This window comes from Microcaecilia unicolor, chromosome 10, assembly GCF_901765095.1.
Source record: "Microcaecilia unicolor chromosome 10, aMicUni1.1, whole genome shotgun sequence".
Taxonomy (NCBI): Eukaryota; Metazoa; Chordata; class Amphibia; order Gymnophiona; family Siphonopidae; genus Microcaecilia; species Microcaecilia unicolor.
Window position 1 is genome coordinate 90,737,214 of NC_044040.1, and position 23,043 is coordinate 90,760,256.

At 48.0% G+C, this 23,043-nt stretch overlaps 1 protein-coding gene across 2 annotated transcripts in view; it reads right to left on the reverse strand.

The window, feature by feature from the left end:
* DENND11 (DENN domain containing 11) overlaps nt 1–23,043 on the reverse strand; it is a 408,291-nt gene that overhangs the window by 234,794 nt on the left and 150,454 nt on the right. For both annotated transcript variants that reach the window (XM_030215839.1, XM_030215840.1), the window contains exon 3: nt 3,324–3,482. In XM_030215839.1, the coding sequence (XP_030071699.1) occupies nt 3,324–3,482 (159 nt within the window). The remainder of the gene's footprint in view (nt 1–3,323; nt 3,483–23,043) is intronic.

The following is a 23,043-nucleotide window of genomic DNA, read 5'->3' on the forward strand; positions in this document are numbered from 1 at the left end:
GAGATGAGATTGGAGAAATCGCGGAAACGTTTGCATAGATGAGGACGAGGACAGGTGTTGGGGACCTGGGTTCGGATTGATGTCTCCCGCGGATACCAGGAGAAGGAGCAAGAGAGTGCAGAGAAGGGTGGGTGAGGTAGGGTGACGAAGGCGACGAAGATGGGATGCGCTTAGGAGGAATGGGGAAGGGTTCATGGCAGGAAGGAGGTGTTGAAGGTTGAGAGCTAGGAAGGAGGAGGAGGACAATAGGGATAGTGAGGTGGTGGGGGACAGGGGTGGGTAGGGTATTGCAGTAGTGAGCAGTACGGGAGAAGACATGGATGGGCAGTGAGATCGTGTGGTATACAGCGGTGGGAGGGGGAAAAGATTAGGGAGGGACAGGGCAAGGAATAGAACGAGAATGGGGGCCATGAGTAGTGACTGAGGTGTACACGGGGCAAGTAGATGGGCTGTGAGACAGGCAGGTGAGGGTGAACACTAAGGTGTGAGGAAGTACAATATTTGCATAGGTTGCTGAGGGCCAGATGTACTAAACAATCGTTAGAGCCCTTCCCTTACAGATTCCCTTAGCGAATCGGTAAGGAACGGGCATGCATTAAGGAAAGGGAATGCAAATGAGCTGCTCGTTGTAGATCACTTGCATTCTCTATTCCACTGTTAAACAGTCGGCCAATCGGCCGGTCGAGTATGCTCAGAGCAGCCAAGCGTTATGCTGTGTGCTCTGCGTATGCCAAATACGCCTCCCTGTGCCGCCCGAAGACACCACGCTGCTCACCCCCTCCGATGCGGCTCAATCCAGAAGACAGTGCAGGTGAGGACGCCCATCCAAAAAAAAAAAAAAAAGTCCATTTGGGTCGTCATTCGCCCCCGCAATAATAAAAACGTCTTTTTTTGGCAGTGCTTCACTCAGCTGAGAGACCTGAAATTTCCTGAGCCAATCACAACGCGTTTAGCCGAGCTAAACGCGCTGTGATTGGATCAGAGAATTCCTGGCCTCTCAGCTGAGTGAAGCACTGCCAAAAAAGACGTTTTTACTATTGCGGGGGGGGGGGGGGGGGGGGGGAGAAATGACAGCCAAAATAGACGTTTTTTTGGGATAGGCGTCCTCACCTGCACTGTCTTCTGGATCGAGCCGCATCGGAGGGGGTGAGCAGCGTGGTGTCTTTGGGCGGCACAGGGAGGCGTATTTGGCATACGCAGAGCACACAGCATAACGCTTGGCTGCTCTGCGCATACTCGACCGACCTGCACTGTCCTCTGGATCGAACCGCATCGGAGGGGGTGAGCAGCACGGCAGCCAAAATTGACTTTTTTTTTTTTTTTTTTAAGCAGAGCGCTATTTTGGTGGGGGGGGGGGGGGGGGGGGGGGTTTACTTTTGTAGCAGTTTTTCAATTCCGTGCAGCCCCAACGAGAGGTACAGACCTCTCATTAGATTTTCCAGCGTTAAGGCAATCGGAAAAAGTTAGTGCATCTCATTACAATAGGGTTGCTACACAATTTGCTCACCTGCATTCCGTATTTGTTAGCTGCTACCGTCATCAGAAAAAGTCTTTAGTGCATGCCAGGGTTTACTACTTGCTCGTTAAGTTTAGTGCATCTGGCCCTGAGTTCGCTTCAAAAGACCTGTTTAAAAAAACGCCCCTTAGATTCAAAAACTATATAAAGAGGAAAGGTCCCACTGAACTTTCTTTCTGTAAGTTCTGAGAGAAGAGGGCATTTCTCTGGTAAGTGATCACTATTTTGCTTTGTGCTTGGGAACTTAAAGATTGGGGTTTAAAGGAGCAATTGTAGGTTAGTGTTAGGCAAAATAAAAATACAAAAAAAAAGCAAATTTTATCAACTAATCTCCATAGTGTTTTCCCCTTAGTTTTAAAAACTTTGTACCACAGCATTAACAGATAGAATCTAGCAGGCACTGCAGAATCTAGTTTAGTCTTCACACCCACCCCTAGGACAACTCTTCATTTATAATCAGTTATTGTAATTAGGGTAACAAGCAAGGAGTGCTCTTACAGAGTTTTAAATACATTTCATTACCATCTAAGAAGGAAACACTAAATAAATCACACCATATACTACATAAACTAGGCTAATATCCTTAATACTATAGCAAGTTTTAAATTATTGAAAAACTCAAAAACACTAAGATGGAGTCAGCAGTCCAGCAGCGAGAGGGGTGCTATCCAGTCGTTTGCACTGAGTGTCACATGTATGATTATCTCCCAATTGGTGAGATGTCATTTGTGTGTGCCCGATGCAAAGAGCTCCTAGCTCTCAGAGAGCTTGTCCGTTCTCTTGAGGCTAGAGTAGCAGACTTGGTGGAGCTGAGGGAGACAGAGAGGTACAAAGAGGAGACCTACAGGGATGTTGTAGAGATGTCCCACCTCCAGTCTGGTAGCCTCTGTGCTACCTTGGAGGAGGGTGGTCTCCTAGAAGGAGAGCCTTCACCCTGGTGAAGTAGGAAGTACTACTGTAGCCAGGACCTGCCCACCAGGGGATGTACTATCCTCTTGCACCGAGGATATGTCTCAAAGTGCTGCCCGGGAAGGAAGGGTTAGCACAGCCGTTGGTGATTCGATCATTAGGCATATAGATAGCTGGGTGGCTGGTGGTCGTGAGGATAGCCTGGTGAATTGCCTGCCTGGTGCGAAGGTGGCGGACCCCACGCATCACCTAGGTAGGATTTTTAGATAGTGCTAGGGAAGAGCCAGCTGTCATGATACATGTGGGTACCAATGACATAAGAAAATGTGGGAGAGAGGTTCTGGAAGCCAAAGTTAGGCTCTTAGGTAGAAAGCTCAAATCTGGAATTCGTTGTCAGAGAATGTAGTAAAGGCTATTAGCTTAGCGGAGTTTAAAAAAGGTTTGGATGGCTTCCTAAAGAAAAAGTCCATAGACCACTATTAAATGGACTTGGGGAAAATCCACTATTTCTGGGATAAGATGTATAGAATGTTTTGTACTTTTTGGGGATCTTGCCAGGTATTTGTGACCTGGATTGGCCACTGTTGGAAACAGGATGCTGGGCTTGATGGACCTATGGTCTTTCCCAGTATGGCAATACTTATGATGTAAAGCATGCATAGCAGTCCAGGATGCTGAGCATCATCACCTGCATAACTGCACAAAAAGCTCAGCGATTCAAATAAAAGTTTGCTTTCAGTAGGCATTATATGGTTAAATTTAAACCTTATTTGAATCACCAAGCTTGCATCAATCTGCTCCTTGAGATCCTGCTGGAGAAAGGATGACGGGCTTGATGGACCTTTGATCTGATGCAGTATGGTATATCTTATGTTCTTAAGCAGGCAGCAGGACTCACCTGACCTGTTTCTCCAAGAAGTGCATGTATTTGTAGAGTAGCGTATATGACGGTGACAGGATCCCCACAGATTTCATGCGTGCCCCACGCTCCAGTTCACTTTCCACAGACATATTGGCAAAGCATGCTAGGCCGAAGTACTGTCCTTTGCGAAAATATCTATCAATACAATTCAAAGAGGAGACCAAACCAAAACAGAAATACTAAATGAGCATGAGCAGTCCACCATCAAACAACAAATCTAGAAATCAGATCTTGTATTGCCTTTTCAAAGTTGAAAAGGACACCACAGGGGAAAATAAAGATAGGATACAAGGGGGACCCTTTTACCAAACAGCAGTAAAAAAATAAAAAAATTAAAAACAACTTAGCATGCCCCTAAGCAGGTCATTCTTGCATGCTTAGGCCATTTTTACAAGTACTAGTTTTCCCATTAGCACCTACCACCGCCTGTTTTGTAGGTAATAGCAACTCATGCACTATACCTGCGGTAATCGGTTAGTGCATGGCAATGCTCATGCACTATTGGATTAGCACAGAACACACCCAATTTCCACCTCCACACCTGTCCCAGTGCTAAAAAAAAATAAGGTAAAATTATGTCTTACCTGATAATTTTCTTCCCTTTACTCGCAGCAGATGAATCCAGAAACTGGTGGGTTGTCTCCCTTTACTCGCAGCAGATGAATCCAGAAACTGGTGGGTTGTCCATCTACCAGCAGGTGGAGACAGAGATTACTAGACTGAAGATAGTGATACTAGATGACCAGCCCCTTCATTAAGTATATGTTGCATCACAAAGCAGAAGGAAAAAATAAACAGGCAACAACAAATAGAAAACCTTCCTCACCAACCATACTCCAAGGCAAGCCATATCAATGCCAAAAAACGTGGTGCAAGCTGCCCTACAAAAAAAAAAAAAACTCTCTCAAAGAGGGAAAGACTTGTAAATGCATCCATGTACAGTTTGTATGTGTTTGTCATTCATTTTTCTCTTGACAACAATGAATTCAAGAGACACGGCGAAGAGATGAAAGTATAGCAACAGAGGCCCTAGAAACAAATACACACACACACAAACACACAGCAGAACATAGCAGCGGAGAAGAGAGGGATCCTGGATTCATCTGCGGTGAGTAAAGGAAAGAAAATTATCAGGCGAGGCATAATTTTACCTTCCTTAGCCTCAGCAGCAGATGAATCCAGAAACTGGTGGGATGTACCAAAGCAATCCCTAGTCTGGGTGGAAAGCCGCCACTCTCCGCACCAAAACACCCACGCCGTAACATCCATTCTAAAATGGCACATAAAGGTAGGTATGTAGAGGCGCCCAAGTAGCTGCTTTACAGATCTCATCCAGATTCAGAACAGACGTCTCCGCCCGCAAAGCTGACTGCGCTCTAGTGGAATGCGCCTTCAAGTCCTCTGGCGGAACCTGGTCGCCTAAAATATACGCGGAAGAAAAGGTATCCTTAATCCACTGGGCTACAGTAGCCTTACACATCACCTCACCATGCCGTGGCCCTGACAGCAGGACAAAAAAGTGATCTGAACACCGAAACTCATTGTGTTACAAGAAATTATTTCTTTTGGGGGTAAGAGCGCTTATACCATAACAATTAGACACCTGCAAATAGCGGAGAAGAACTTGCCGAACATCTAGAAACTGAAGGTTACCTAATCCTGCAGGGTAGTCCTCCTTCTGAAAGGATGGAAGGAGGAAAGGCTGATTAATATGAAAGGCTGAAACCACTTTAGGCAGAAAGGAAGGAACCATACATAAGGAGACTCCTGACAAGACAAAGCCTGAAGCTCAGAAACTCTACGTGTCAACGCCATAGCCACTAAAAACAACACCTTCAAATTAAGACCCTTGACAGAGGCCTTGTGCAATGGCTCAAAGGGAGCACCCTGCACAGCCCTAAGATCCAAATTCAGATTCCATGCATGATACGCCCGCCAAACAGGAGGTTGAAGGTGGAGAGACCCCCACAAAAACCAAACCAGGTCTGGATGAGAAGCCAGGGAAGCACCAGACACCCACACCCTGAAATAAGACAGGGCCACAACCTGAACTCAAAAGAATTACAGGCCAGAACTTTCTGCAACCTGTCGTGCAAAAAAGCCAACAGCTAAGCCACAGAGGCATACAAAGGAGACCAAGTCCTGGCCGAACACCAGGAGACAAAGGTCCGCCAAACTCAAGCATATGTTGTCGAAGTAGAACACTTCCGCGCCTGCAACAAGGTAGCAATCACAGGATTTAAACAGCTTTACTTCCTCAAATGTGTCATCTCAAGGGCCAGGCCACAAGACCAAAGCGAGAAGGATCCTCCATCGGTACCAGAGCTGAGAAGCAACCAAAGGGGCACCTTCATCAGCAGACTAAGTCCACATACCAAGGATGGCATGGCCAATCCAGAGCCACCAGGATGACTCGTCCCTGGTGGCGAGCAATCCAATGCAACACTCAACCTATCAACAGCTACGGAGGGAGCATGTAAAGGAGATCGCCCTCAGGCCAGAGTTGGAGCAGAGAGTCCAGACCCTTGGACCCGAGCTCTCTTAGTCTACTAAAGAACCTGTCCACCTTGGAGTTTACCCGGGATGCCATCAGATCCAAATGAGGAGAAATGCCACTGCTGAGATCTCCCATTCCACCAGGTCCAACAGATGATGGCTGAGAAAATCTACCCGTACATTGCTCTGGCTTTCAATGTGGGCTGCCGACAGGCACTGAACACGGGTTTCTCCCCACTCGAGGCCATGCTGCTTCTGCGGCAAGAGCCAGGCTTCGAATGCCACCCTGTCGTGTTGTCCAAGAGAACGCGCACTACCTTGCCTGACAGCAAGTCCTGAAAAGCTCTGAAGGCATTCACTACTGTATGCAGCTCCAGCCGACTGATCAACCAGGTCGCCTCCAAAGTGGTCCAGCATCCTGGAGACGATGAGCTCCCCAGCCTGTCAGGCTGGCATCCACAACCACCACAACCCACCGGGGGGGGGGGGGGGGGGGCTTAGAGGCCAAAGGCATCCCCTGATGCAAGTTGGGGTCATAAAGCCACCAGGCCATGCTGCGCCTCATTGTGGGCTGCCACAGCAGGTGCCGAGAGTAGTCCTGGGAAATCTGTGACCATATGCACAGGAGGGACTGCTGTAACAGGCGCATGTGAGCTCTCGCCCAATACACCACCTCCAAGGTCGCCGAATGGTCCCATGCTTGCGGATTCCATAGGAGAAGCAAGTTGGACACCTGAGTCTGAAGTTTGACCCACCTGTCCTCCAGCAAAAAAACTCGGCCCTGAGCTGTGTGGAACTGGGCACCAAGGTAGACCAATCTCTGAGAGGGAACCAGGTGGCTCTTGGGAAGATGTGAGATCCATGCCAAAGACTGTAAAAGTGAAATCACCCAATCGATGGCCCGGCAACTCACCTGTTCCAACTCTGCCCTGATGAGCCAGTTGTCTAGCTAGTGATGCACCCTGATGCCCTCTGTCCACAGGAATGCCATCACCATCACCATGACCTTTGAGAAGGTACAGGGAGCAGTAGACAGGCCAAAGGGCAGGGCCTGAAAATGAAGACCTACAATGGCAAAACACAGGAAACGCTGATGCGGGGGGGGGGGGGGGGCAAATGAGGATATGCAAATAAGCCTCCTTTAGGTCCAGTGCTGTGAGAAATTCCCCTGGCTGAACTGTCACCACCACTGACCACAGAGTTTCCATGTGAAAATGCCGAACTCTCAAGTGTTGATTGCCCTTCGGAGGATCAGGATAGTGCAAAAGGAGCCCTCCCTTACTGTGAACAACAAAATAAATGGAGTAGTGCCCCGTGCCTGTCTCTCATGGAGGCACCAGCACCACTGCACCCAGGTCTAGGAGAGATCGCAACATGGCCTCTACTGCGGCCCACTTGGCTGACGTGGCACACCGGAGTCCAAAAGGATGTTGCCTATGGGCGAAGGAAACTCCAGTTTGTAGCTGTATTTGATGATATTCAGAACCCATTGGTCTGAGGTGATCTTGGCCCACTTGTCGTAGGAGAGTCAGTCAAACTCCTATCCTTAGAAACGAAGAGTGGACCGGCACCCCATCAATAGGAGGGGGCGGCTGGGCACCCCTGATCGTGCCGCAAAACCAACAGGTCGCTTATCCCCATGAAAGAAAGAATGCTGTTGACATCTGGGGCACTGGAAGTGGAAGCCCAGCCCAGACAGTACCTGCGGGTTTCCCGAACCTGGGGCCTCACCGCCCCTGGCAATGACACAGGCTGTTGTCATTTAGAGGCACCCAATCTTTCACAGTTTTTGTCCAGGTCCTCCCCAAAGAGAAGTTTGCCCCAAAAAGGTAATTTAGTGAGGTGTTGCTTGGATGTCATATCCGCTGCCAGTGACGAAGCCACAACATCCAGTAGGAACAAAGCAACAAAGCCATCTGTTTGGCCGAAGCACATACCAAATCATAAAGGGAATCTGTCAGATAGGGCAAGTCCCATTCCATGTGGGGCGCAACAGACCCTACAACAGTCACCACATCCTGTTCTAAAGCCTGTTGAAGCCAGGAAAAAGACACCCTAGCAGCATAAGAGCTACAGATAGAGGCCTGGAGAGTCAACGCAGAAACTTCAAATGCACACTTCAAAGAAGCCTCACATCTTGCATATCCTTCAGTGCTACTCCATTCTCAACAGAGTAGTCTCTTGGTGACCGCCATCATCAGAGCGTCCACTGCGGGAAGGGCAAATTTATTCACCTGGTCCGCACCTACCAGGTAAAGGCAAGCCATCGCCCTTGCCACCTTAAGCCCCCACTCGGGTTCTGACCACTGAGCTGAAATAAGCTCTTGGATGGTCTCGTGAACAGGAAAGAATTTGGATGGCTTCCTAGTGCAGGCCATCTTAGGATTGACCATTGCCGCAGCCTGGGTCTCTGGATCTGCAATATTCAGTGCCTCTAAGGATCAGGTGACCCTCAGGGGGAGGAATGCTGGCTTCGGCCTAACCCCTGGTAAGCCTTTCCTCAGCTGAGAGGTGCCCAGCTCTACCACCGGCTGCCTTTCAGGTGCTGTGGAGGTCTTGCAGCTCATCTGCATATCCTTACAGCCTTCTCTGGGGTGACACGCAGGTCCACTCCGATCCACTCAGGGCCTCCACTCTAGGTGCCCCATTTTTCTCTTTACATCTAATCTTCTTCCCAGTTGCTAAAGTACCTCAGTCGTTTATGGCCCCTATTCACATTCTCTTCCTAGCCCTGTCCCTTCCTAATCTTTTCCCTCACCCCCTACCTCTCTCTGCTACAGGAACTCACTGCCCATCCAGCGACTTCATCACCTCACCTTCTCTCCTACCCTCTTCCTCCCTCTTGGCTTTTAATCTCAGTCTCTTTCTTCCCTCCATTTTGCCTTCCCCATTCCACCTAAATACCTCTCGCCTTCGACGCCTTCGTGGCCACACCTCTCCTACTCTCCTCTGCTTTCTTTTACTCCTTCTCTTACTCTCAGCAGGTGACATCAATCCCAATCCTGGCCCCCCTCACCAACTATTATCCCAACTCTACAGATCTCACCACGACCTCTCTAACCTCATTATTTCTCTACTCCCCTCCTCTTCTCTGCCCTTCTCTTGCACCCTATGGAATGCCCGCTCTATCTGTAACAAACTCCCCTATATCCAGGACCTCTTTATCTCGCGTCACCTCCATCTGCTCGCCATAACAGAAACCTGGCTCTGCCCTGATAACTCTACTTCAGTCGCAGCCCTGTGCCATGGCGGTTATCTATTTTCACATACTCCTCGCCCTGCTGGTCGCGGGGACGGTGTTGGACTACTTCTCTCTCCCTCCTCCAGATTTCAACCCCTTCTTCCACCTCAATCTCACTGTTTTTCCTCCACTGAAGTCCACTCTATCCGCCTTTTCTCTCCTCTGCCTCTTCGAACAGCGGTCATTTATCGTCCCCCTGATAAGTCCCATTCATCCTTTCTCAGTGACTTTGATGCCTGGCTTGCCTTCTTCCATGATCCTTCCTCCCCCTCTCTCATCCTTGGTGACTTTAATATTCCTGCTAATGATCCTTCCAACTGTTATATTTCCAAGTTACTCGCTTTAACGTCCTCCTTTAATCTCCAACTATGCTCCACCTCCCCCACTCATCAAAATGGTCACTGTCTTGATCTCATCTTCTCCTCCAACTGTTCACCCTCTAGTTTCCTTGCCTCTGATCTTCCCCTCTCTGATCACCATCTTATAACTTTCACACTTAAATCTCCTCCCTCCCAGTCCCATCCTATCTTATCTAATTTAGATAGGAATCCACAATATTGACCCTTCATCTCTATCCTCCCATGTTTCAAACCTCCTCTCTACTGTGGCACCATCCACGTCTGTCAATGAGGCTGTTTCTTCTTACAACAATATTCTATCCTCTGCCTTAGACACTCTTGCACCTTTGATGACCCGCCCTGTAAGGCGTACAAAACCCCAACCTTGGCTGACTTCTAATATCCGCTACCTACGTTCCTGTACCCGCTCCGCCGAACGCCTCTGGCGGAAATCTCGGGCCCTTGCTGATTTCTTACACTTTAAGTTCATGCTGACCTCCTTCCAACATGCTCTTTTACGAGCCAAACAGGATTATTATATCCAACTGACCAACTCTCTTGGCTCTAACCCTCAACTTCTCTTCACCACATTGAACTCTCTCCTCAAGGTGCCCCCTCTCCCAACTCCCCCTTCATTATCTCCTCAGACCCTTGCTGAATTCTTTCACAACAAGGTTCAAAAGATAAACCTTGCATTCTCTACCTCATCACCTCTCCCTCCACTAGTCCGTTCTCCTCTCTCTCCTTCCCCTCATTCCCTTTCCTCCTTTCCTGAAGTTACTATAGAGGAAACTACACTTCTCCTTTCTTCCTCAAAATGTACCACCTGTTCCTCTGATCACATTCCCATCCACCTTCTTAATGCCATCTCTCCTGCTCTTATTCCTTTTATCTGTCACATTCTCAACCTCTCACTTTCCACTGTGACTGTCCCTGCTGCCTTCAAACATGCTGTGGTCATACCTCTCCTTAAGAAGCCTTCAATCAACCCTACTTGTCCCTCTAATTACCGACCCATCTCCCTCCTTCCTTTTCTCTCCAAATCACTTGAGCGTGCTGTTCACCGCCGCTGCCTTGATTTTCTCTCCTCACATGCTATTCTTGACCCACTACAATCTGGTTTTCGCCCTCTCCACTCAACCGAAACTGCGCTTACTAAAGTCTCCAATGACCTATTACTGGCTAAATCCAGAGGTCAATATTCCATCCTCATTCTTCTTGATCCTTCCGCTGCTTTTGACACATTCGATCACAGCATACGTCTCGATACCCTGTCCTCACTTGGATTCCAGGGCTCTGTCCTTTCCTGGTTCTCTTCCTACCTCTCCCTCCGCACCTTCAGTGTTCACTCTGGTGGATCCTCTTCTACTTCTATCCCTCTGCCTGTCGGCGTACCTCAGGGTTCTGTTCTTGGTCCCCTCCTCTTTTCTATCTACACTTCTTCCCTTGATTCATTAATCTCATCCCATGGCTTTTCCTACTATCTCTATGCTGATGACTCCCAAATCTACCTTTCTACCCCTGATATCTCACCTTGCATCCAAACCAAAGTTTCAGCGTGCTTGTCTGACATTGCTGTCTGGATGTCTCAACGCCACCTGAAATTAAATATGACCAAAACCGAGCTTCTCATTTTCCCCCCCTAACCCACCTCCCCGCTCCCCCCGTTTTCTATTTCTGTTGATGGCTCTCTCATTCTCCCTGTCTCCTCAGCTCGAAACCTTGGGGTCATCTTTGACTCTTCTCTCTCCTTCTCTGCTCATATCCAGCAGATTGCCAAGACCTGTCATTTCTTTCTTTACAACATCCGTAAAATCCGCCCCTTTCTTTCTGAGCACTCTACCAAAACCCTCATCCACACCCTTGTCACCTCTCGTTTAGACTACTGCAATCTGCTTCTTGCTGGCCTCCCACTTAGTCACCTCTCCCCTCTCCAGTCGGTTCAAAACTCTGCTGCCCGTCTCGTCTTCCGCCAGGGTTGCTTTACTCATACTACCCCTCTTCTCAAGTCGCTTCACTGGCTCCATATCCGTTTTCGCATCCTGTTCAAACTTCTTCTACTAACCTATAAATGTACTCACTCTGCTGCTCCCCAGTATCTCTCCACACTCGTCCTTCCCTACACCCCTTCCCGTAAACTCCGCTCCATGGATAAATCCTTCTTATCTGTTCCCTTCTCCACTACTGCCAACTCCAGACTTCGCGCCTTCTGTCTCGCTGCACCCTACGCCTGGAATAAACTTCTTGAGCCCCTATGTCTTGCCCCATCCTTGGCCACCTTTAAATCTAGACTGAAAGCCCACCTCTTTAACATTGATTTTGACTCGTAACCACTTGTAACCACTCGCCTCCATCTACCCTCCTCTCTTCCTTCCCGTACACATTAATTGATTTGATTACTTTATTTTTTGTCTATTAGATTGTAAGCTCTTTGAGCAGGGACTGTCTTTCTTCTATGTTTGTGCAGCGCTGCGTACGCCTTGTAGCGCTATAGACATGCTAATTAGTAATAGTAGTAGTGCTAGAAACCAAGGAGAGTAACTCTCCTTATGAAAAATGCGAACCACAATAGGGTCATCAGATTCCCCCTACAACAACTCACCCTCCTCCAGCTCATCAATGCGAGACGGACGGAGAAAATCCCCAGAGAAATGATACCCAAGATCCCCCCCTTTCAGAGAGAGAGGTCATTCACCGCCTCTTAAGAGTATAATCCTCAATAGGGGAAGGAATCAGGGTCAGACTGAGGCAGAGGCAAGATCCACTTAAGAACGTAGGCCTAGTGAAGGAGCAAAATTAACTCGGGGGAAAAACCTTCTCCTGTGTCTGCAGACCTGGGCAAGAACCCCGGAGAATCAGCACATGTTGGACCGGAGCCCCCTGCTGACATAGTGCCAGACTCCATCGGCAGGTGGGAGGATTCCAAACCCACCGAAACCTGCAGAGAGGGAATTGCATCGGCAAGAGCAGGTAAAATGGTGCACGGTCCCGCCGCCTCCATGTGGGAAGAAGACTGCTCAGGAAGAGAAACGCTTGCCACTAAAAGTTCCGCGTAGCCTGCCACACAGATTCCCATTGCGCATTTCCTCTTCCTGTAGCAGGGACAACGTTTAACCGCTTCCGCCACCATAGACGTTCCTTGGAGCAAGACAGAAGAAAAGAACAGCGGTACTACTCACTACACAGGAAGTAGCAGCAGTAACTCAAAACACAGGGCACTGCCAAACAAGTTTCCCAGGCGCAGGCTAATCTCCCGTCAGCAGCGGTCCCGCTGTGTGTGTGCACTCAATGCCGTCTGCTTTAAAAAAAAACTTTTAAGCTGTCCTTAAAGATCAGTTTAAATATGTATTTTGTTTAATGGCTGGTGAGGGAAGCACAGCCAACAACAAACAAAACAAGACAGCAGAACAGCCAGGAGGAAGGAGGAGAACTAAGGGGCGAGGCAGGGACCTGGAGACCAGGTATGCCCCCAAGAATGGCACCGCTCAGCCAATTGCCCCCAAAGTCAACTGGCAACGGTCCAGGAGCTGCCCCACAGAAGATGAATGCAGAAGCTGAACAGATGATGTCCACCACCTGCTGGAGATAGAGATATACTGACTACTGAAGGGGCTGGTCATCTAGTATCACTATCTTCAGTCTAGTAATCTCTATCTCCATCTGCTGGTAGATGGACACAACCCACCAGTTTCTGGATTCATCTGCTGCTGAGGCTAAGGAATTTTCTTTTTTTTTAGCGCATGGGTAGCACGCGCACATCACAAAATTAGCACGGGACACCTCAGCACGTGTGCACTTATTGTCAAGTTCTTTGAAACTGCTTAAAATTTCATGTGCTGCACTTTAGCTTGACCCCTGACACAGGTGCAGGTACACCCAAACACGACCCGTGTTGGGTCTCTAAAGAAAGCATATTTGTTTGCGCCAGTCTTGTGCTGGTTTTTTTTTTTTGCTGTTGCTGCTGTAACTCAATTAGTATTTGCAATTTTAAATAATTACAAAGGGGGTCACGTGACGCGATGCACGAGAGCGGTCGCTGAAAGCTCTGCTCCATGCTCCTTCTTACATTTCCCGCTGTTAAATCCCAACAAAGAAAGCAGAACTTGAGGTAATCCGGTCAGTAAACATATCCTGACTGTATTCCAGCTGGAACTGGGGCGGCTAAATCGCTGCGAAGAGACAAAGAAAAAAACGCAAAATCGTGGAAGACAAGATGGCGGCCCCGGCAAGCCCGCCAGGATCAGCAGTCAGCTCAGCATGGGCTGCAGAAATCGCTGGAGAAGTGACAAGCGCCCTGGAAGCAATTCTAGACAAAAAATTGCAAGGGCTGGACTCTAAGCTGGAGGGTCTAAAAAATAATATGTCACAGCTAAGCCAGGATATGGTAAATGTTCAACAACATACTGGGGCCCTGGAAGACCAGGTTTCTATGATGAAACAGAAGTACTCTAAAATGTTAAAGATGGTGGAAACAAGCAGAAAAAACTGAAGACCTTGAAAACAGGTCTAGGCGCAATAACTTGAGCTTCGTTGGTCTCCCCAAAGAACTCGGAGATAGAGAACTTCGCGCCTTCCTGGAATCGTGGATAGTGAAAGAACTTAAACTACCAGCAGACATGGGGCCCCTGATAATTGAATGGGCACATTGAGTGGGACCGCTGAGACAAAACTCCATTAAGCCCAGGGTAGTGATCTGCTGGCTGCTCAACTTTGTTCATAAAACTGCAATTATGCAAGCTATACGAGGAGGAGCGGGGTTGAATTACAACAACTACAAAATCCTGTTTTCAGGATTATTCGTTTGCAGTACCTACACAGAGAAAGAACTTTTCGCCAGTTTGCTCACAGTTGGTGAAGCACAAAATTAAATTTGCTTTATTATATCCAGCAAAGCTGAAGATTTTCTACCAGTCCACTACAAAAATATGTAACTCTGTTCAAGAAGCTCAACAATTTGTAAGGCAAATACTAAGCAATGGAGACGAATGACTAGTTGCTAAAACTCGGCTATTGATTGAAATGGAGGAGAATATGTTCACAGTTTTTTTTTTATTACAATCATTGTTAAATAACCAAAAGATTTTAAAGGAGGTCAATGGATGATTATTGCAAATTGGAGATAGCTTTGTTGAATGGGGGAATTGAAACCGGAGAACAAAACCAGGCATCAGAGAGTGAGCTGAAACTTAACTTTATTCAATGTGGAAGCTTGGTCGGTTTTGAGAGCCCACGCTTACATGGACGAGCAGCTGGTGCAGAGCATAAAGCCTGTCAGCATGGACAGAGCTGTCTGGCAAGAGGATTAAGGTGGCAGATGGATATGGTTCTGGTATTTTGACACAGGAAGTTTAATGACCTTCATGGCTCAGGGACCCGGGTACAGCGACTTGGTCCTCCAGATCTGCCTGGAACCTACTTATCTCACCACGGAATCTGCTAGAAACTGTAGCCTGGATGGTCCCCATGGTCAGGTAACATCGGGGGGGGGGGGGGGGGGGGGGGTCTGAAATAAATGATGGTAGAAATTAAGCCTTATAGCAAGAACAAAATCTTCGAGTGCTCAGGCTCTGCCGCTTACAGTCAATGACTTTCTTTTTGAAGACTCTCGTGAGGCGCGTTGGTGGGGTCTGAACTTTGATCTCTGGCAAGTATTGCTACAGTGGGGACTAATGTGGTTGAGTGAGGGAGAAAGGTTATGAAACATTACTAAGTAGGGGGGAGAAGGATTTGCAATGCTTTCCAAAATAGGGCTCATTACTGATATGAACTTAACTCAAGATAGGTATGAAGATCCTGGTTTAAAGTTATTGGTTAAAGCGTAAGCTGCAAATTGCCTCCAGTGGAATCTGAAGGTCAACAATGAATCCCAAGTTGTAATTGATGTTAAAGTGTTGAAATGTTTAAAAGATTTGTTCAGTTCACATGAAAGGTTATATGTGGGAATGTAAGAGTATGTTGTGGCTATGATCCGGACTGGGGGGCATAATAAAGGAGGGTTATTAGGTAACTGTAGGGGGTCATGGCTGGGAAAGTATCGAGTATATGGGAATGTTAGAAGGGGCGTAAAAACATGACTAGTTCCAAAGGAACGGGTAACAAGGGGTTTGAGGGGGGAGGTTGGGAAGGGGGAGAAGGGGAGTGAAGGGAGACAGGTGAAGGAGCAGGTCTGTGGGAGAACCTGTCAGGTAGAGATTAGGATTCCAAGGATAGATGTTTGCAGGGAAGGAGGGGGGGGTTCTTCCGCTTATCTCGATGATGAAGTGCTAACCATGTGTTATAAGGAAAGAGGGGGGAGCCATGGGCTGGGGTGGCACCTTCCTGAGGATAAAGAGTTTCTGTGGTGGATTAGATGTCAGCACACCGCTTGAGATGGTTAAAATCATAACTTGGAACGTAGGGGGGCATAGGCTCCCCTGTGAAGCGGTCTAAAATACTGAAGTATATGCAGAGGATCCGGGCGGATGTAGCTCTTTTACAAGAGACGCATTTGACTGGGACTGAGCATGCTAAGCTTAAAAAATGGTGGGTGGGGGAGTGTGTTTGACTCACCAGCAAAGGGGAAGAGGGGTGGAGTGGCTATTTTGATTAGAAAGGGGGTGGCTGGAAAGATTAGCAATGTTGTTAAAGATCCAGAGGGAAGATATATTTTTTGTAATCCACACCAGACATCACCGCGGAAACCCAGGCCAAAGTATCGGCCTGCTTATCCGACATTGCTGCCTGGATGTCCAACCGCCACCTGAAACTGAACATGGCCAAGACCGAGCTTACTGTCTTTCCACCAAAACCCACTTCTCCTCTTCCTTCACTCTCTATCTCAGTCGATAACACCCTCATCCTCCCCGTCTCATCTGCCCGCAACCTCGGAGTCATCTTCGACTCCTCCCTCTCCTCTGCGCATATCCAGCAGATAGCCAAGACCTGTCGCTTCTTTCTCTTTAACATCAGCAAAATTCGCCCTTTCCTCTCTGAGCACACCACCCGAACTCTCGTCCACTTTCATTACCTCTCACCTTGACTACTGCAACCTACTCCTCACTAGCCTCCCACTTAACCATCTATCCCCCCTTCAATCCGTGCAGAACTCTGCTGCACGTCTTTATATTCCACCTGGACCGATATACTCATATCACCTCTCTCCTCAAGTCACTTCACTGGCTTCTGATCAGGTACCGCATACAGTTCAAGCTTCTCCTTCTAACCTACAAATGCACTCAGTCCACAGCCCCTCATTACCTCTCTACCTTCATCTCCTCTTACGTTCCCACCCGAAACCTCTGCTCATAGGACAAATCCCTCCTCTCAGTACCCTTCTCCACCACCGCCAACTCCAGGCTCCGCCCTTTCTGCCTCACCTCGCCTCACCCTATGCTTGGAATAAATTTTCTGAGCCCATTCGCCAAGCCCCCACCCTGCCCATCTTCAAATCTTTGCTCAAAGCCCACCTCTTCAATGTCGCCTTCGGCACCTAACCCTTATGCCTCTATTCAGGAAATCTAGACTGCCCCAATTTGACTGCCCTATTTGACTGACTGTACACTTGTCCTTTAGATTGTAAGCTCCTTGAGCAGTGACTGTCCTTCTCTCTTAAACTGTACAGCGCTGTGTAACCCTAGTAGCGCTTTAGAAATGTTAAGTAGTAGTAGTAGTAGTGTAAAGTAGTTCTGGCCAGGAGACAAGTACTGTTGGGCAGTATCTATGCACCCAATCAGCTAGATACCACATTTTATCAGAAACTATTAGGACATTTGACAAAAGAAGAATCAACGCCACTAAGTTTGGGAGGGCATTTTAATACTGCATGGGACCCACAGTTAGATAGATCTCGCGCTGCTCCCACATCTTCTCTCTGTTGAGAGGTCTTCTGAATTTTTGTTCTCTCTTGGACCTTTTGGATGTTTGGATGGTCTTACATCCCCAGAATAGAGACTACACACATTTGTCCAGGGCTCACAACACACAATCAAGGATAGACTATTTGTTGGTGTCTCGCTCTCTTATGGGAGAAATACAGGAGGCTCAGATAGGCCCGTACGCAATGTCGGACCATGCAGAGGTCTCGGCGACCTGGAACCCGGGGGGACCGGGGGTTAAGTACAAACAATGGACATTCCCAGGTTATCTGGCTAACCATGTGAGCTTTCGGGAACATTTACAGAACAGTTGGGTGGAATACAAACGCTTTAATGAGCACACGGCTTCCGATCCCATAGTGTTTTGGGAGGCTGCAAAGGTAGTGATACGTGGACAAATCATTAGCTATGTTAGCCAGTTTAAAAAAGCAAGAGACAATGAAATACTGAAATTAGAGAAGCAAATTAAAACACTGAGGAAGAAATATGGAGTGAGGCCGTGTGCCCAACTGAGGACGGAACTTTTGTCTGCCCAGGTGGCCCTGAACTCCCTCATTCATGAGAGAGAGGTGAAATCCCAGGCTTATTATAGGTTTCAACTATACAAGCACGGTAACAAGGGAGGGAAGATGTTGGCCAGATTGATTGCTCGTAAACAGGCCTCGCGAACGGTTACATCCTTAAAGGATTGTGCTGGCAAACTGTGTCACTCAGACTCGGAAATTCGAGATGTCTTTAAGGCATTTTATCAGAAGCTGTATGCAGAAAAGAATGAACCAGGTCTTCCGAGTAACCTATATTTAAAAGGGGTGAAAAATCCTGTCCTCTATGACTTAGATCAGAAGCACTTAAAATGCCCCTATTACTACAGATGAAGTGCATTGGGCAATAGGTAATAGTCAATTGGGGAAGGCACTGGGACCAGACGGCTTGCGAGTGGAGTTTTATAAAATAATGGGTGAGGCTATAGAACCCACATTGGTAGAAGTCTTTAATGGCTGGGTGAAGAGGGGATTTCTCCCTAGTCAGTTGAATATGGCTCAAATTATTTTGATCCCCAAATCTAAAAGAGACCTTACTTTGCCAGAGTCATACCGCCCAATACCGTTGCTGAATTTTGAGATGAAGCTATTTGCAAAAATACTACCTAATCGTATGAGCCGGGTTCTGCCAAACTTGTGCAGGATAGGCAAGTAGGATTTGTTAAGGGAACGTCAATCTCAAAGAACTTAAGAAGGATTTTGACAGCGTTAGAAAAAATAGGGATGGATTCGGAGCCTACTCTAATGGTCAGTTTTGATGCAGAGAAGGCATTTGACCGGGTTGATTGGAGTTATTTGTTTTCTACACTGAAGGCATATGGTTTTGAAGGGTGGTTCATAAGAGCGATCAGGACGTTGTATACTTCGCCGAAAGCAAGAATCAGGGTTAATGAAAGTTGTACAGACAAGTTTGAAATAGGACGGGGAACCAGGCAGGGATGTCCCCTCTCACCACTACTATTTGCACTATATTTGGACCCATTGATTAGAGATATTTACTCCACACCAGCAGTGAAAGGGGTAACAATTAGAAAAAATGAATTCAAATTGGCTGCGTTCGCAGATGATCTTTTGGTCCTGCTTACGAACCCAGTAGAATCGCTGAGAGCCCTGTTGGAGGTGTTTAAAGATTTTGGTGATTATTCGGGGTTTAAACTAAACTTGGAGAAATCGGAGCCATTGGCTACTGATGCAAACATTGGTGCAGCCTGGCAGGGGCGGTTTCCCCTGAGATGGGCGGTGGGCTCATTCCGATATTTGGGAATAATGTTGACTCCAATAGTGGCTGATCTTTATTCTATTAACATTAGGCTCTTGCTGACTAGGCAACAACTGGAGAGCTGGAGTGTATTGCACAGGGGCGTAGCCACGGGTGGGCCTGGACGGGCCCAGGCCCACCCATTTTCCCTCCAGGCCCGCCCATCCTTCGCACGCTGTCGCTGTCCTTTTGTCCCGCGGAGGCAGCGTTCAGCGTTTCCTTCCTGCCCTGTCTTCTCCCCAGGCTCCGCTGCATCGTCCCGGCCTGCAAGTGGAATCGTTTTCCTTTTCGGCCGTCGCACTGCGCTGCCATACACACAGGCAGCTTCGCTCTTCCCCCGCCGCGTCCATTCTGGCCCTCTCTGATGCACTTCCTGTTAGGGCCGGATGAACGCGGCGGGGGAGGAGCGAAGCTGCCTGTGTGAACAGCAGCGCGACGGCCGAAAAGGAAAACGATTCCTCTTGCAGGGACGATGCAGCGGAGCCTGGGGAGAAGACAGGGCAGGAAGGAAACGCTGAACGCTGCCTCCGCGGGACAAAAGGGCTGCGACTGCGCGGGAAGGATGTGGATTTGCGGGCCTGGGGGGAAAGTGGCTGAGCTGCTGGGACATGGGAGGGAGAGGAGGAAGGGACTGGAGGGAAGGAAGAGAGAGCTACTGGGACATGGGAGGGAGAGGAAGAAGGGACTGGAGGGAAGGAAGAGAGAGCTACTGGGACATGGGAGGGAGAGGAAGAAGGGACTGGAGGGAAGGAAGAGAGAGCTACTGGGACATGGGAGGGAGAGGAAGAAGGGACTGGAGGGAAGGAAGAGAGAGCTACTGGGACATGGGAGGGAGAGAGCGTCTGGGACATGGGAGGGAGAGGAAGAAGGGACTGACGGGAAGGGAGAAGCTGCTGGGACATGGGAGGGAGAGGAAGAAGGGACTGGAGAGAAGGAAGAGAAAGCTACTGGGACATGGGAGGGAGAGGAGGAAGGGACTTGAGGGAAGGAAGAGAGAGCTACTGGGACATGGGAGGGAGAGGAAGAAGGGACTGGAGGGAAGGGAGAGAGCGTCTGGGACATGGGAGGGAGAGGAAGAAGGGACTGACGGGAAGGGAGAGAGCTACTGGACATGGGAGGGAGAGGAAGAAGGGACTGGAGAGCTGCTGGACAAGGGAGGAAGAGGAAGAAGGGACTAGAGGGAAGGGAGAGAGCTGCTGGAGATGGGATGGAGAGGAGGAGGGGATTGGATGGAAGGGAGAGAGCTGCTGGACATGGGAGGGAGAGGAAGGGACTAGAGGGAAGAGAGCTGCTGAACATGGGAGGATAGGGAGAGAAAGAGGGGAGATGGATGAAAGGGTGCAGAGAGAAAGGGGAGAAACTAGAAGGATGTGGAGAGAGGGAGGAGACTGAACAGAAAAGGGTAGAGAGATAGACACTGGATAGAAGGAGAGGGGAGATAGAGACACTAGATGGAAGGATCAGGAGAAAGGGTAGATGAGTGGAAGGATAAGGAGAGAAAGAGGGAAGACACTGGATGGAAGGGTAGGAAGAAAAGGAGACGCTGGATGCAAAAGAAAGAGGGGAGACACGAAGGATGGGGAGAGAAAGAGGGGAGCTGCTGGATGGAAAGAGGGAGAGGACAGAGTAGGGAAAGACTGGAGAATAAGAGGAAGGGGCATGTGGCGAACAAGGGTGAGGAAAAGATGAAAAGCCATAGGTGATGAATGGACAGGAAACCCTGGCAAGAGAAAGACGAAGGAAAGCAGAATCTAGAAACTGGGAGCAACACAATGAGAAAAAGTAAATGGCCATACAACAAAGGTAAAGAAAATATTTATTTTTAATTTAGGATAAAGTAATATGGTACCTGTGTTAATAAAGTTTCAGAGACCAATACTTCCTTCCTTAGGTCAGGAGAGGATACCGTAACATCATTATACTGACCTGAGGCAGGAGGTTTTGGCCTCTGAAAGCTCACTGAAAAGTGTGACTAAATATTTCCTGGGGGAGGGGGGTAGAGAGAAAATTTTGTGCCCACCCAACATTGGCAGTCTGGCTACGCCACTGGTACTGCAGCTGCCGTTAATAGGTAGATTGTGCCTAATACTTATGGTGATACTTCCCCGGTGGCTATATGTTATGCAAACCATTCCTATATGTTTACTGGGTAAAGATCTGAGAGCCTTTTACAAGATGGTAATGAGATTCTGCTGGGCGAATAAGAAAGCGAAGCTGAGATATCAGCTAATGATGGGAGGTTGGCAGCAGGGTGGTCTAGGTTTACCTGATTTGAAGCTGTACAACATGGCTTGCCTGTTACGACATGTTCAGGATTGGATTTTTGCTTCAACTTATTATACGCCAATAGAGCTAGAAGAGGCACTTTTTGATCTGCTTCGGCTGCAATCCATTTTACAGATAGAAGGAACGCAGATTCCCGTAAAATATAGAAACAGTCTGTTGCAGATTCCACTGAGGAAAGCGTGGCAGTTCCTGGGGAGCAGATTAAGAGTGGGAACTGGTGTAACAGAGCTTATACCTATTAGGGGAAATCCTATGTTTGTGTCAGGCATAGAAAACCCCGTCTTCCGCCGCTGGGAAGAATGTGGATTGGACTGCTTGGGCAATGTATTGGGTGAAAATGGTGAGATTAAAACCCTGGAACAATTGCTAGGTACTGATAACATTCGATGGGGAGACACGTTCGCACACTGTCAGTTAAAGCATTTCATTCAGTCCTTGGACAAGGTCGGCCTCACTCAGAAACTAGGAGATAAGATGAAAAATTTCTTTGCGGAAATTTCGGACACAGACCCATCTATTTCAGGGCTCCATAAGGCATTGTGGTTGAACGTGGACTCCAAAGATTTAACTCAGCTGAAAGATCGTTGGGAGAGGGATTTGGGAGTCAGATTAACATCTTGGGATATTGTTCAGCATCTGAAGGAGATTCCAAAACTGATTAGTGGAGCCCAATACAGGGAACGTGCCTTCCGTTTTATAAATAGAGCTTACATGGCCCAAGCACAATTAGCAAATTTTGGGGGGCTGCAGACGTCCCTGTGTGAGCATTGTGGGAGGCAGATAAGGCGAAGTTACTTACCTGTAGCAGGTATTCTCCGAGGACAGCAGGCTGATGTTCTCACGACTGGGTGACGTCCAACAGCAGCCCAGATCGGAAGATCTTCCTAGCAACAAAGTTTGCTAGCCCTCGCTTGTCAAGTTTAAGTGTTGTTTGTCTAGTAATTAATATGCAAAATGTTATGTATTTTCTATACACTATTAATCAGAGGGTAGAAGAGACCAATTTAAATCACATGAGAAGAGACCTCTCCTAGGGGTGCCAGCTAGAGCATACACTATTTAGCCAATAGCACATTTAAAGCTGGCATTTACACAGGTATGCGTACACTTACCTGCTGCTTTTCTGTCCATTTACAGACACAAAGTGGCATATACTCTGAAGCTTGGGTGTGCAATTGCTTGGATGGTGTGGAACTTTTGGGAGAGGTTTCTTCTAGTGAAATTTATGTATGTAGCAGTTGCAACCTGCCTAGAATTGTGGGATAGTGCAGGATTGACAATTTTAAATTTTATTTAAAATGTTCTGTGTTCCATAAAGTATGTATGTGGTTTATGTTGATGTAGGACATCTGTTGGGCAGATAATTTTGTTATCAAGTGCATGCTAAGGCATTATTTAGACTGTCTCATGAAACACGACTCATACCTATATACATAGTGCCCACCCATATTAGCTCTGGGCCCATCCAAAATGTCAGGTCTGGCTACGCCACTGCACTGCTCATGCTGGCCCCACAGCCTTCCCTCTGATGCAACTTTCTCTTTCCGCATAGGCAGGAATACATCAGAGAGAAGGCTGTGTGGCCAGAGCGAGCAAAGATATGCTATTTACAAGCTACACAGGAGGGACAGTTGTTGGGAGTGTTTGGCTGGTGGGGCATGGAGATTCCTGCCAGTCACATC